At 39.5% G+C, this 14,215-nt stretch overlaps 1 protein-coding gene and 1 long non-coding RNA gene across 3 annotated transcripts in view; one reads left to right on the top strand and one right to left on the bottom strand.

Annotated features, from left to right (window-relative positions):
- LOC122475747 (membrane cofactor protein-like) overlaps positions 1-14,215 on the top strand; it is a 31,746-nt gene that overhangs the window by 497 nt on the left and 17,034 nt on the right. Inside the window, exons 1-5 of one of the 2 annotated variants that reach the window (XM_043567842.1) lie at positions 4,211-4,341; positions 7,084-7,263; positions 7,593-7,692; positions 12,154-12,239; positions 13,054-13,251. In XM_043567842.1, the coding sequence (XP_043423777.1) occupies positions 7,116-7,263; positions 7,593-7,692; positions 12,154-12,239; positions 13,054-13,251 (532 nt within the window). In that variant the 5' untranslated portion in view covers positions 4,211-4,341; positions 7,084-7,115. Of the gene's footprint in view, positions 1-4,210; positions 4,342-7,083; positions 7,264-7,592; positions 7,693-12,153; positions 12,240-13,053; positions 13,252-14,215 lie in introns of those variants that run through there. The other variant, XM_043567841.1, reaches the window with a different exon arrangement.
- On the bottom strand, positions 3,447-13,257 carry LOC122475749. The gene is made up of 3 exons (XR_006295298.1): positions 13,146-13,257; positions 7,008-7,134; positions 3,447-3,940 (listed from the first exon to the last, which is right to left on the bottom strand). It is a non-coding gene; the product is annotated as an uncharacterized LOC122475749 (long non-coding RNA).

Genomic DNA, 14,215 nt, shown 5'->3' with positions numbered 1-14,215 from the left:
AGTGCTCTGGAGGAAAGGAGCTTGAGTCCCTGACAGCATTTAACTGGAGGCAGGAACAGTTTTCTCTTTAAACAGGCCATGCTCTGCCACTGTGGGGCTTCTGCACTTGGTATTCCCTTAGACTTGGAGTATCCACCCCCGGCCCCTTGTGCCTAAGGCTCCTTCTTGTCCTTCACACTCAGCTGAGATGTTGCCCCCTCGGAAGGCCCCTCTCTGACCACCCCGTCTCAGGTGGACCCACACACTCCACCTCAAATCCCCCGACTGGGAGTCACCCTTGCAAACCTGTGTCTTCTGCTCTCCCCAGTAGAATGCAGAGAGCTCCTCTGTCTTGTCACACTTGTGGTTCCAGATGCCCATTTTCTGCGTCAGCATCAACACTCTTGTATACACATTAAGTACCAGAAAATGAAATAAAGGATTCAGGTGAGGCTTACAGTACCGGAGGAAGGTTCTTTAAAGAATCATGCTTAGGATGGCCTATCCGTGGTGCCTAAGCTAAGGCAGGGGCGCCTGTCAGAGGGGCTCTGTCTTCCACTGTTTATGTAGAGTCTGCAGTGCTCACAATAGTCTTGCTTGATACTGATCATCAAACAGTTCATTTCTGTGTGGGGGGAGTGGAGTGGAGAGGGGCCAGTGGTGGTAAAAAGAAAAGAAAAAGAAGTTTTTAAAAAGGATCAGGGTTAGATTAGCCTTATAGCTAAAAGGGGAAGGAGACTCTGAATGTCATTTGAAATAGAAGAAAGAGACAACTGAAATGAACAGAGTGCAACATGGAAGGGAATAAGACTTAAAAACGAAGAAAAGGGAAATCAAGGCCAAGTGTAAGGTTCAAAGGTAAATTCATGGGGTGCCTGGGTGGCCCAATCGGTAGAGTCCAACTTTAGCTCAGGTCATGATCTTACGATTCGTGAGTTTGAGTCCTGTGTCGGGCTCTGTGCTGATGGCTCAGAGCCTGGAGCCTGCTTCAGATTCTGTGTCTCCCTGACTCTCTGCCCCTCCCCTATTTGCGCTCTGTCTCTCAAAAATAAAGATTAAAAAAAAATTTTTTTTTAAAGGTAAAATCAGGACAGGTAAGAAATTAGGGAAAGTACAAATGAGCCTTCATTATGTTGGGCAGGGAAACAGTGGGAAGGGCGTACAGGGTTCAGTTTTGATGCCTCTCATCGTCTCAGGAGAAGGTGTGTAGGCAGGCAGCGTTGTGCCCGAAAGCTCACCACCTCAGAGGGAGTTGGTTGCCAGCTGCATGAGATGGCAGAAGGGAACATTTGTCCAGTTTCGGGACCAGTCTCATTCTTCCCCAAAGGGTCTGCTGGTTTTGTACAAAACCCACTATCTCCTGTTGTGGGTTATATCGTTAGGTCTTTTCTTTCTCTCTAATTAAAGAAGCCAAGATCTATAAGTGCTTACATGCTAGTTTCTTAGTTTCTTTACTCTACATATTGTAATACCCAGAGGACAGTCCTTCTGGTCAGTTGCTAGGTTACAGAATACTAGGAGATAGGCAACAGAAGAAATGACATGGCCAGATCTTTCTCCAGTGCTTCAAGCTTAAAGATGGTTAGTTTCAATGTTTCAATGTCAGACGCCTGACAGCGTATTCTTCTCCATGGTGTTCTGTTTGACACCAGTGGTTCTTTGAGTGCCATGTTGTTTTGCCTCGCTACTCTGAGGGACATGCTGTGCTTGGTGTTGTGGCTGCATGGATGAATGGAGCCAGCCATGGGAACTGTTAAACACAAAAACATGTGATAGTGACTTGAGAGGTCCATGCAAAGGACGGTGCAAGGGAAGGGGAAGGGGCCCTGCCTCCCCGGGGAAGTGGAAAACGCTTGCTGGAGGAACAGTTGAGTGGATTCAGTGTAAGGAGACGAGAGTTGAACAGGGCTTGCGGGTGAGCAGGTAGGAAGGGTGTTCAGAGCAGAGGGAACGCTGTGATCAGAGGCTTAGCGATGTGACATGGCTTAGGGCATCCAGGGACTGTGGGGCTACCCAGTGTGGCAGCAGGAGGACACAGAGGCGAGAGAAAGGCAGAGGACTGGATCACAGAGCAGATCACTGTGACAGCAACAGGATAGTCAAGAATGAACAATCACCATCATTAAAATTCAGACATGATGTTAGCATCTGTCCTTTTAGGGCACCTTGAGCCCTTTTGTTTGACTTGGCACATGGCAAATCTAAACCAGAGTTACTTTAATTTCTCTAGACTCAGTAGAAGATCATTTCTTGAGGACCACATTGTAGAGTGTTGGTGTAAGTGCGGGAGGGTTTCAGACGAATGTGGTGGGAAGAAGTGTTGGCAGTGGAACCATGGTGCCTCGCTGCTGGAATATGTTGGGGGGTAATTTACTTAATCCCCTTGCCTCAGTTTGCTCATCTTATGGGGTGGGGTGGGGAGAGGGTGGATAGAACCCAACTCATTGGATGCATATGAAGATTGTTAGTTAAAATGCTCTTAAAATAATGGTTGCACAAGTAGTGTTGAATGTTTGCAATTTCTAAAATTATTAGTGTCACCACTGTTGTTTGAGAAAACAGGATACAGAATCTTTCATTACTGTACTTTGGGAGAAAACAAAATCCCCAGTGTTTGGAAATCACCTTCTGTAATGTCAAAATACTTTTTCTAATAATAGCTGTAAGGGAGAAAGCGTTCATAATAAAACAAGAAAGCATAGATAGATTGACATGAAAGAAATTAAATACTCTGACAAGGGGAAATAGTTGTCACTAAACCGAAGGAAAAAGTTTGAAGACAGGCATAAAACAGCAGGGGAAAAAAAAAAAAAACACTATAATTTGCCGCTATCTCCGGAAGAAGTTAGCTGAGCAGAAAAGAATTTGAGTTTTGATCTGAGAGCGTATGGAACTGATGACAGTGCTCATTCAGCTCTGGCACTTGGCATTGGAAGTGCAGTGATGAATCACACATGGTCCTCAGAAGGTGACCGTCTCATAGGGAGTATGAACAATAAAGACTAACACTTTGAAGTGTTCCCTGGAAGAGGTAAATGGGACATCATGAGGATACCTAACCCAGTTTTTCGATGAGAGATGTCAAGAGCCATAAGGAGTGGCATCTCAGCGGAAGCTGAGGGATGAGTGGGCGGGAGGGACTTGGAGTCTCTCTGGTCGAAAAGTTAAATGATGCATGGGAGGTCTGGAGTGCTGGTGGCATTCAGAAATGCTAGTGGCAATGTAGATAAGACAGGGTGGTGATTTGAGCTCAAAGGAAAGGCAGAATTAGAGAGGTGGAACAGGAATTTCAGTTGTGAAAACCCTCTATCTTGTTTGCTGGGCATACGTGAGGCTGAAGAGTCAAGAGGCCACACTCTGCCTTCATAATGTTATTTGAGATAGCTTGACACTTTCCAAGTGGAGCGTGTGAACCAAAGCCCAGCACAAAGCTGATATGCAGCAAAGCCCAGCACAAAGCTATCGGATATGCAGCGAGGAAAGTTTATTTGAGAGGCAACCCAAGGAGGGGATGGGAGAACAAGCCCCAAAGCCCCCTCTCTGAGGGAGGCAAGAACAAGTTTTTTTTTTTTTTAAATCATAGGGTTGGGATTATATACATATTGATAAAACAGTGGGGAAACTTACAACTAATCATGAGGAGAGGTAGAGCATGTGCATTCAGTGACCGCAAGCATATATCCCATGTTCCCTTTGGGGTGGATACTTAGCATCAGAAGGAGGCAAAATTTAGCACCCTGGCCTCATGCAGGTATCTTAGGACAAGGAGAAGGGGCTATGGGTCTGCTCTGAGAGCCAGTATAACCTGGATTGGGTCTTGGACTCCTTATCTCGGGTAAGGAATGTATGGCCTTGCTTGTTCATCCATTGACCTTGAAACCAGGCTGCTGCAGAAAAATCTTCTGAGTTTTTTTAGTAGGGTCTGAAAAGAAACAGTAGCTGATGAGGGAGAAACAGTTCTCTGGAAGAAAAAAAAAAAGGTTTAAGCTTTGTGCTAGTTTCAACCTCATTAAGCCGATGGGGTACAGTTTCAGGGAGGCAACTGAATATATGCAGTAGGCTCCCTGGCTAGAGATAGAGGATCTCCCTGGCAGACCAGGATACAGGAGGCAGGTCTTCTCAGTGCTAATGAAGTCATGAGAGTATGCACACTCACCCCCAGAAGGATCTACAGAATGAAGTAACAAGAGTTCCTACAGGAACCCGTCGGGAACATCACATTATCTAATTAGGCGGAGAAGGAAAGGTAGCCAGAGGACAAGCTGAAAACCAGGGTGGTTTGCTATCCTGGAAACCAAGGAGAGAGCTTTTTGGGCAGAAGACAGCTAAGAGTCATCAATGGCTACACGTGTTATACACAGGGTAACTGACATCACTGAGGAAGAAACTGTTAAGATGAATTTACCAAGAAGAGAGCCACCTAATGACTGAATAATTTAAGTGATTTTTATAGACTCAGAAGGGAGTGGAAAGTGAGATTACAATTGACAGGGGTAGATGCCACAGTCTGTGTTTTAAGGAAGCAAAGAAAACTAGGTTGTGTAGACACACGAGATGTAGCGGGTAGGTCAGGTTTCACTGAGATTACAGTTTTGGTCAGAGACCATGATTTTCTGAAGGTAGTGTTTTGGGTGGAGCTGTGGGTGGGTGCTGCTGTCTGGGAGTTATTTTAATTGTTGGAAGGTTAGGGAGTGCTTGCACGATTTTTGCAAGTGTAGAGGTGAACAGTTGTCTTGATCCATAGTAGAGCACTATTTCACTTTCCTGAAACTCCTTTGGAACATTGGGGAATTTTCTGTATACTGCCTATGGTATTATATAATGGCATCTATTGTTAAAGTATAGCATTGCCGGGTAATAGTAATTACATGTAGACTATCTAGAACAAACTAAGCCAAGATACTCTTTTTCTGGAGCTGGAAATATTTAGTTTCAAAATCCCCATAGGAAAAAAATCCTGAGCAATAGAAGAAGTCTGATTATAAGAGGTATAAAGCTTGTAATCAATCAACTGGTTGCCAAACTAAATTATAAACTCTGCATGTTGTTGAAAGCATGTCTTTTATAGTGCACATTAGGAGGAAGAAATGCTTCAACTCAGTTGAATAAGTTAAACAATCCAGTTGATTATTTCTTTTTCCATACAGATCACTGTCTATGAAAGTCATATTTGGAATTCTATCTTCTTTATCTGCTTTCAAGATAGTTACTGAAATTGAATGCATAAAACAGGAATACTTGTATAATTTAATCAGGGGTATGCTGTTACTTAATCTTTTTCTTGGTGGTTCCAGGATTTCTAATGATGTTATATATTTGTATCTACAATGGAATTATGTAGCATTTTTAGCTTTTTTTTTTTCCTATTGTAAAATGACTCAGGGTATTCAGTGCATGTAATGTCATTAATACAACTCTATATTAGTCCCCTTTTTAGACAATGCTTTTAATTGCTATGATTTTTTGTTTGCTTTTTGCTTTTGTTCTGATTTGGACAGTTGATTGAGGAACATTCACATATCTTGGTCAGCAGGGTGGAAATGTTAAAAACAAAACAAAACATATTGCCAGTAGGCAGATTTGAGGACATGATGTAAAGGAAATGTTGGACGGTGTTTATAGATACAATTTTAGAATTTAGGAATATGGTGTAAAAGGAGAGTAATATTTCACTTGAGTAGAGTTCTCTTGACCAGTCTCTTAATCTGAAGTAAGACGGAGATCCAGGGAGTAAGAAAGAAAAGTTTCCTCAGGGATCAAAGTAGATCTGTCTCCTTTGTCCTTAGGTCCTCACCCTTACAGGAGAGGCCTCCATGTTCTTTTAGCCCTTTAGGACTTTACTGGATGTGTCTCCATCGTGTTGTTTTACATAATTGTTCTGACAGATCTGTTTGTTTTTCAAGCTCATGGTTAATTAAAAAGGAAGAGGAGTTGCTGAAGTAGAAATGACACTATTCTAGGGGGAAAAAATCTCCCCTCCACTCCCCTCAAAATTCTAAAAGCATAGCAACATCATAGCTTTTCTGTAAGTGGATATTGGATAAACAGCCCAGACAGCTACCTCAGGGAGTTTCTGAAGGAATGTGTGATCCACTGATCAGTAGGGGAGATGAACTTTTATTTGACATAATGCCCTAAAATGCAACATTTTTTTTTCCATGTAGGGCTATTCAGAGTAGTAAATTTTAATATTTAAGTGACATCTTTTCACTTATGAAAAGCTCAGTTCACTAACATGAAATGAAGCCTTATATTTTGAAAGACTTTAATGCATATTTATTTTGAGCTATGAAATATGTAATGCTTATTTAATAATCACTTGTTACTATAGCATTTCTTAAGCATCCACTGGGTACAGAGTATACTAGAAAAAGAAGACGTAAGTTGCCTGACCTCTAGGAACTCTCCTGAGAGAGACTGAACCTGAAGTGACAGGTTATCATTAGTTTGTTTTAGATCATGGGAGAGTAATCAGAGCAGAGTGCTATATGCTGTAGAAAGCTTCTTAGAGGAGGAGCGAGGTGTTTTTTTTTTTTTGTTTTTTTTTTTTTTTTAGCGTTTATTTATTTTTGAGACAGAGAAACAGAGCATGAACGGGGGAGGGTCAGAGAGAGAGAGAGGAAGGCACAGAATCTGAAACAGGCTCCAGACTCTGAGCTGTCAGCACAGAGCCCGATGCGGGGCTTGAACTCAAAAACCGTGAGATCACGACCTGAGCCAAAGTCGGCCGCTTAACCGACTGAGCCACCCAGGCGCCCCAAGGAAGAGCGAGTTTTGAAATGAATTTAGATAAAAGTGGGGAAGGTTGCCTATCTGTATATATTTTAAGAACATGAACATTAATTTTGTCTTTTCAGTTTTATTGTTGAATGTAAATTCAGCTTGTTCCCCATGAAATCAAAAGCTAATAGGCAGTTATTTAACGCAAGCAAGGCACACATCTTACATACTCCCACTAAGTGGGCAAAAGCATGGAAGAATCATTAAAATCTTGCAAAGATCTTTCCCTTTTTTATTCTATTACCTACCTGCTGCCAGACCAGAGCCTTGGCTGGTGAAAGAGATAAATACTTCATTTTCATATTCTCGTTGTCTTATCACTAGATGCCTGTGGTGAACCACCAAAATTCGAAACAATGAAGCTCAAGGGTAAACCTAAAAAATATTATGAGGTTGGAGAGAAAATATATTATGAGTGTCTTCCAGGACGCATTACTGTGTTTCCCGTCATGGCTTATTGTGAGCAGAATCACTCGTGGTTCCCTCTCCAAGAAGCTTGTATGAGTAAGTAAACAAAACAACGTATATGTATATATATTGTTTTCTCTAGAGATTTTTACAAATATTAGGGTCCATTTTCCACTACCGCAATTTTTCTCATGTGAAAAATTAGTTTCAGATAGCAATATTTTTTCCAGAATTTGATAAATCTCCAGGGGATCTTTTTCTTGGCAATAATTGTTTACCTGGTTGAGTGTGAATTTTTAAGTTTGCATAACAGCTAGGTATAGAAAATAATATTGTGTTAGTTGCAGAGAGTCGTGCAGAATTTTGACCTTGATTTAAATCTGTTCTGAAATTGGTATTAAAGTTTTTTTTCAATCTTATTTCAGAAAAAGAATGCGATAGGCTATCACTTCAACATGGTGAAGTTGTTGCCCCAAATAAAACCTTTTCGTTTGATCACGAAGCTCACTTTTATTGTGATGAGGGGTAAGTTGCTCCTTAGAGAAAATCAGTTGAATGTCACTAATTCCATTTTTGTTTTGTTTCGCAAGCGTTCCCATAAAGTTTATTTCATTATTTTGTATGTGACAACTCACATTTATAGCCAAACAACTCTTGGGCTTTTTATGGAGACTGAAAAGATGCATAATTAATTCAAGGAAATTTATATTGAAGTGAAGCAAAATTGTCTAATACTATAGCTAATAATAAGTTTATTGTAAGCACCAAAAATGTAGTAATCATGGTGACTTTATTCTTGACCAAGTACATCCTATTTAAAATGCCAACTCTCAGGTTTGAAGGAGGACGTACAGAAATGTTGTGTTCTTAAAGTCCTCTATTTCTTTCTTTACTTACATTGTCTGCTTGTTCTATCCATTATTGTGAATTGGGTAGTGAGGCTTCCAACTACTGTTGTAGAAATGCCTATTATGTAGAAATGTGTATTGTTTTGTCCAATTCTGTCAGTTTTTGCTTCAGATGTTTTGACGGCCTGCATCAGGTGGCATAAATGTTTACAATTGTGACATCTTCTTGTTGCGTGAACCCTTATTAATTAGTAACATATAATATCCTTTGTCTCTGGTAACCTTTTTTAATTTAAAGTCTACTTGGTGTGATATTAGTATAGCCAACCATACTCTCTTTTGGTTACTATTTGCTGAAATATCTTATTTAGTCCATTTACTTTCAACCTGTTTTCATCTTTGGATCTCAAGTGAGTCTCTTATACATAGCATATGGTGGGATCATGTGTTTTTATCTATTCTACCAATCTCTGTCTTTTGATTGGAGAGTTTTAATCCACTTAAGTTTGAAGTAATGACTGATAAGGAGAGGAATTACTTCTGTCATTGTGCTATTTGTTTTCAGTATGCCGTACAGCTTGTTTTGGCCCTCATCTCCTGCATTACTGTCTTCTTTGTTTATTTGACTTTTTCTGGTAAACTGTTCTTATTCCTTCTCATTTCCTTTTGTCTATATCCTATGGCTGTTTTTTTGTGGTTACCATGGAGATTACATTTAACATCCTAAAGTTAAAACATTCTAATTTGAATTTATACCAGTTTAACTTCATAACATACAAAAACTTTTATCCTTTATAACTCCATCCCCACCCCATTTGGTTGTTTATTACACAAAAGTACATCTTTATACATCATGTGTGCCATAACATAAACTAATAGTTCTTATAAATTAGTCCTTTCAGTTATGTAGAAAACAAGATTTGGTGTTAAAAACAAAGTTACAGTAATACTATGTTTTACACTGCTGGTTTCTTTTTTTTCTTTTAAATGCACTAGTCTCTTAAGTTATAAAGAAAATAAAAATTGCAATTATAAGCCATTGTTACAATAATACAAGCTGTAATAATTTCCCATGTATTTACCTTTAGTGTGATATTTATCTCTCCTTATGGCTCAAAGATACTTTCTAGTATTCCTTCGTTTCATCTTGCAGGACTCCCTTGAGAATTTATTTCTTGCAGGGAATGTCTAGTCGTCACTAACTCCTTCAGCTTTTGCGTATCTATCAAGTCTTAGTTTCTCCTTCACTTTTTTTTTTCAGAAATACACATTTAACCTTTATTTTTTTTAATATGAAATTTATTGTGAAATTGGTTTCTATACAATAACCAGTACTCTTCCCAACATCCCCTTCACTTTTGAAAGACAGCTTTGCTGGATAGAGGATTCTTGGTTGACAGTTTTTTTTCTTCTAGCACTTTTTGAGTATATTGTCCCACTGTCTTCTGGCCACCAAAGCTTCTGATAAGAAATCTGCTGATGGTCTTATTAAGGATCCCTTGTATGATGACTCACTTCTGTCGTCCTTCTTTTGAAGATTCTCTCTTTGTCTTTGTCTTTTGAAAGTTTGAGTGTTATGTGTTTTAGTTACTCTTTGAGTTCACTTTACCTGGAAGTTTTTGAGCTTCTTGGATGTTTATATTTATGTCTCTTTTTCTTTAATTTTATTTATTTATTTTGAGAAAGAGAGAGAGAGAGAGAGAGAGAGAGAGAGAGAGAGAGAGAATATGTGTGCTAGAACAGGGGAGGGGCAATAAGAAAGAGAATCCCAAGGGCTTCATGCTGTCAGCCCAGAGCCCAACATAGGGCTCGATCCCATGAACCATGAGATCATGACCTGAGCCAAAATCAAGAGTCGGAGGTTTAACTGACTGAGCCACCCAGGCGCCCCCAATATATTCATGTCTTTCATTAAATTTGGGAAGTTGTCGGCCATCACTTATTCAGATGTTCTCTCTGCCTCTGTCTGTCTCTCTTCTCCTTCTGGGACTCCCACAATATGTATGTTGGTCCACTTGATGGTGTCCCACGGGTCCCATATGTTCTGCTCACTTTTCTTCACTCTTTTTTCTCTCTTTTCCTCAGACTCAATAATTCCCATTGTTCTGTCTCCATGTCCACTAATTTCTCCTACTGCTCAAATCTGCATTCAATTCCTCTAGTGAATTTTTCATATCCCAGTTATTTTATTTTTATGTTCCAGAATTTATTTTTTATTTCTTTTTAGGGTTTCTGTCACCCCATTGACATCTCCATTTTGATCATGCATGATTTTCTTGACTTTCTCCAGTTCTTCCTTAGTTTTTTGAGCATGTAAAAATAGTTATTTTGAAGTCTTTGTCTAGTAAATCTGCCATCAGGTCTTTTGGGGGAACAGTTTTCGTTTATTTATTTTTTTCTTTTCAGTGTTCCAAACTCTCCCGTTTCTTTGTATATCTTGTGATTTTTTTGTGGAATACTGGACATTTTAATCTAATAATGTGGGCACTCTGTAAACCAGATTCTTCCCTTTCCCCAGGGCCAGTTGTTTTATGTTATTGTTCATGTGTTTTTTTTTGTTTTGTTTTGTTTTGTTTTTGAATGTTGTACAATATCTCTGTTGAAGACCAGCCTGAAATTTAAACCGAAGGCCTTCTCAGTCTTTTCTCAGCCTTTCCCTGGCCATGCACATTCACTTTTTAACTCTATTCACATATTAAGATGTTTCTGAATAATCTTTAATGTCTGGCTCCTGAGAGGGGAAAAATGAAAAATGATATGGGGATCAAAGAGCACTGGCTGTTTAAATCCCCTGGAAGTCACTTCAGCCAACTAGGAAGGGGCTTAAAAGAGTTAGGAGTTGACTACATCTCTGTGACCAGAACCAGAATTCAGTGATAAGAGCACAGATCCCTGCTATTCAGAGGACGGGGCCCTTTTTGCCCACCCTTGATCCCCCAAACTGCTTCCAAGCTGCTCCAGGAATATGTGCACAGCTGCCTGCTGGGGGTCAGGGATGGGTACCTGACACTGTGCTAAGATGAAATCGACTGAAATCAATGGAGTTTACCTGTCCAAGTCTTTCCTGGGAAGTTGCAAGCCATCAACAGACTCCAGAGTTCCACAGTAGTCACCCTTGACAGATTCTGCCATTGCAGTTGTTGCCCAGTTGGGGAGACAGGTTCTTCGCACTTCCCACCCTGCCATTTTCCTAGAATTCTCCCCCAAACACTCTAATATAGAGAAAAGGCAACCGCATCCATGTATAGACATTTTCACTGACTACTTTTTTCACTTGATCAAGAAAACATACTGGAATATCCAGTCAGTAGTTTTAGAGAGAGAGAGCCTGCTAGGCAGTTTGAGGGATGCCGAAAGTTTAAGACCTATTCTTTCCTTCAAGAAGTTATAGCCTTGTTGAGAAACACAATGTATACAGAGAGGTGTCAAAGCAAAATAATTAATGAGAAGTAGCAAATAAATAAAATTATTCATGATTGTTACAAAAAAGGCGAGCAGAAGAGAGTACTGTGAATTTAAATCATGAGAGAAAATTTCATTATGTAGTATTCCTGAGCTATTCCCAGAAAAATATTCTTCCCTAAAAGTATTAAAGGGGCTGAAAACTACCCAGCACTCACTATGTACCAGATGCTAACTCATCTAATCCTTAAAACACTCCCATGGAATATTTACTATTATCCCCTTTTCATAGATGAGGACTCTGAGCAAGAGAAACATTAAAGGACTTGCCTGGGCTCAAACAGAAAGTGAGTCATGGAACCGGGACTCAGATCCAGGCAGGCAAGCTCTAGGGCCTAATGTCTCTACTCAGTTGCTTTCACTGAGAAGAATGGAGTGAGCATAGACATAGAAATGGATGTGTAATGTGGTTGCTGGAGATGACAGACAGACCAGACTGACAGGTACGACAGAGTTATTTCACAATCTTCTGGCTTTTGGTCAGTGAGCATTCACCTGGGGAAACTCTATTTCATTAAGTGCAGATATGGTTAGCGCTTTCACGGTATAATGTTGTTTAAGAAACTTCTCCCTCAGGCTACTGTAGTGCAGAAACGCAACAGTATTGAAATTTTCATTATTATGCACATCTTGTTAACTAATAGAGAAAACAGTAAGTTTTTCTTTTCTCGTCTAGTTATTACTTAGTTGGGCAACAAGTTATAGTTTGTAACCTTCGTGGAAATGACGTGTATTGGAGTGATAACCCCCCACAATGTAAAAGTAAGTAAATTTTCAGTTTAGAATTTAGACTAGCGAGCCTCAGTCTTTTTTGACCTCATATCCCTTTTAAGCTTTTAAATTGTCAAAGATCCCAAAGAGATTTTTTTTTTATGTGGGCTGTGTTTATTGATATTCATTATATTGGAAGAAAAACTGAGAAGTTTGGAAAATAATTATATATTCATTCCTGTTTAAGAACAGTAAGCTCAATACATGTTAATGTATGTAGCATATTTTTATGAAAAATAATTTTCTGAAAAAAAGGCTGAAAATAATGCCTTTTTTTTTTTTTTTACATTTTTGCAAATCTCTTTAATATCTGGCTTACAGAAGGACGTCTGGATTCAGTCTGTTGTGAAAGCTCACAATTTGTAGCTTGGAAAATTTCACCGTACATTCATAAGGATGTAAAGAAAGACAGTATCTTGGTATTGTTGTGAATCACCCATTTAGCAAATGGGTATATTTAAATATTATAAAGAATTTCTCAAATAGCAGTGAATTTTATTTTTAATCACAAGCATTTTTTCTCATTACATTTTCAGTAATGAGACTAGAACGAAACTTAGCATGGCCTTCTAAAGTAATAATAGGTTTTTCATAGAGGTATTTGAGAAAAAGAGTTTTGTTCTGAAAGTTCATTTGTATATGGCTTGAATTGGGGATAATAATACATTTTCTCATAGAAGCCTAAATAAACAGCTTGTAGAAATCATGTTAATGAATTTACTGAAGGCAGTTCATAAGACTTTACAATGCTATCTTGACACTTTTCCTTTGGCCCTGTCTTGCCTCTTTGTATTTCCTTTTTAAGAGATTTACTGTCAACCGCCTGCAAAAATAAATAACGGAAAATACAGCAATAGCCACAGAACTATATTTGAATATAATGAATTAATAACTTACAGTTGTAATCCTTCACAAGGATCAGACGAATTTTCACTTGTTGGAGACAGCAAACTTATTTGTGTTGGGAATAACAAGTGGAGTAGTGACCCTCCTCAGTGTAAAGGTAATGATGTTTCCATTTATTTCCTTCTTCATTTGTTAATTGTAAGTTTGGAAACAGTTTGTAAATGGTTTTATCTGTAAGTAAGGAAAACAGTCATATGTGCTTCCTCCTCCTGTTAAATTGACTCCCAATGTAGATTAATATAGAGAAAGTCAAATCAGTTTTACAGAGCTACCCACCCCCCATTTCACACGTTCTCAGAATTCTAGTTCACACATTGTGAACCACTGCGTATATGGCATGAGTTAGGAATTTTTGGCTTGAAAGAACTCAAAAATTCAACATATACTGTCTTAAAAATAAGAAATCTTTTCTTATATTACAAGATGTCTGAGAGTTCTGGCTGGACAGTAAATTATAAAAGACTAACCCTCTCACAGCCAAGATAGATAAGCTCTGTACAAAACATATTTAAAAAACGGGATCGCCTGGGTGGCTCAGTCGGTTGAGCGCCGACTTCAGCTCAGGTCATGATGTCACGGTCCGTGGGTTCGAGCCCTGCATCAGGCTCTGTGCTGACAGCTCAGAGCCTGGAGACTGCTTTGGATTCTGTGTCTCCCTCTCTCTCTGTGTCTCCACTCACGCTCTGTCTCCCTCTGTCTCAAAAATAAATAAACATTAAAAAAATTAAAATAAATAAAATAAAAAACAATGATTAAGACACTGGAGGGGCGCCTGGGTGGCGCAGTCGGTTAAGCGTCCGACTTCAGCCAGGTCACGATCTCGCGGCCTGTGAGTTCGAGCCCCGCGTCAGGCTCTGGGCTGATGGCTCAGAGCCTGGAGCCTGTTTCCGATTCTGTGTCTCCCTCTCTCTCTGCCCCTCCCCCATTCATGCTCTGTCTCCCTCTGTCCCAAAAATAAATAAATGTTGAAAAAAAATTAAAAAAAAAAAAAGACACTGGAGAACGATCAAAAGCAGGGGGTCACTGGAGAGGATTTGACTCTTGGAAGAAAGGGACCACTG

This window comes from Prionailurus bengalensis, chromosome E4, assembly GCF_016509475.1.
Source record: "Prionailurus bengalensis isolate Pbe53 chromosome E4, Fcat_Pben_1.1_paternal_pri, whole genome shotgun sequence".
Taxonomy (NCBI): domain Eukaryota; kingdom Metazoa; phylum Chordata; class Mammalia; order Carnivora; family Felidae; genus Prionailurus; species Prionailurus bengalensis.
The sequence above is the reverse complement of the archived record's forward strand: the minus strand, read 5'-3'. Positions and strand labels throughout refer to the sequence as shown.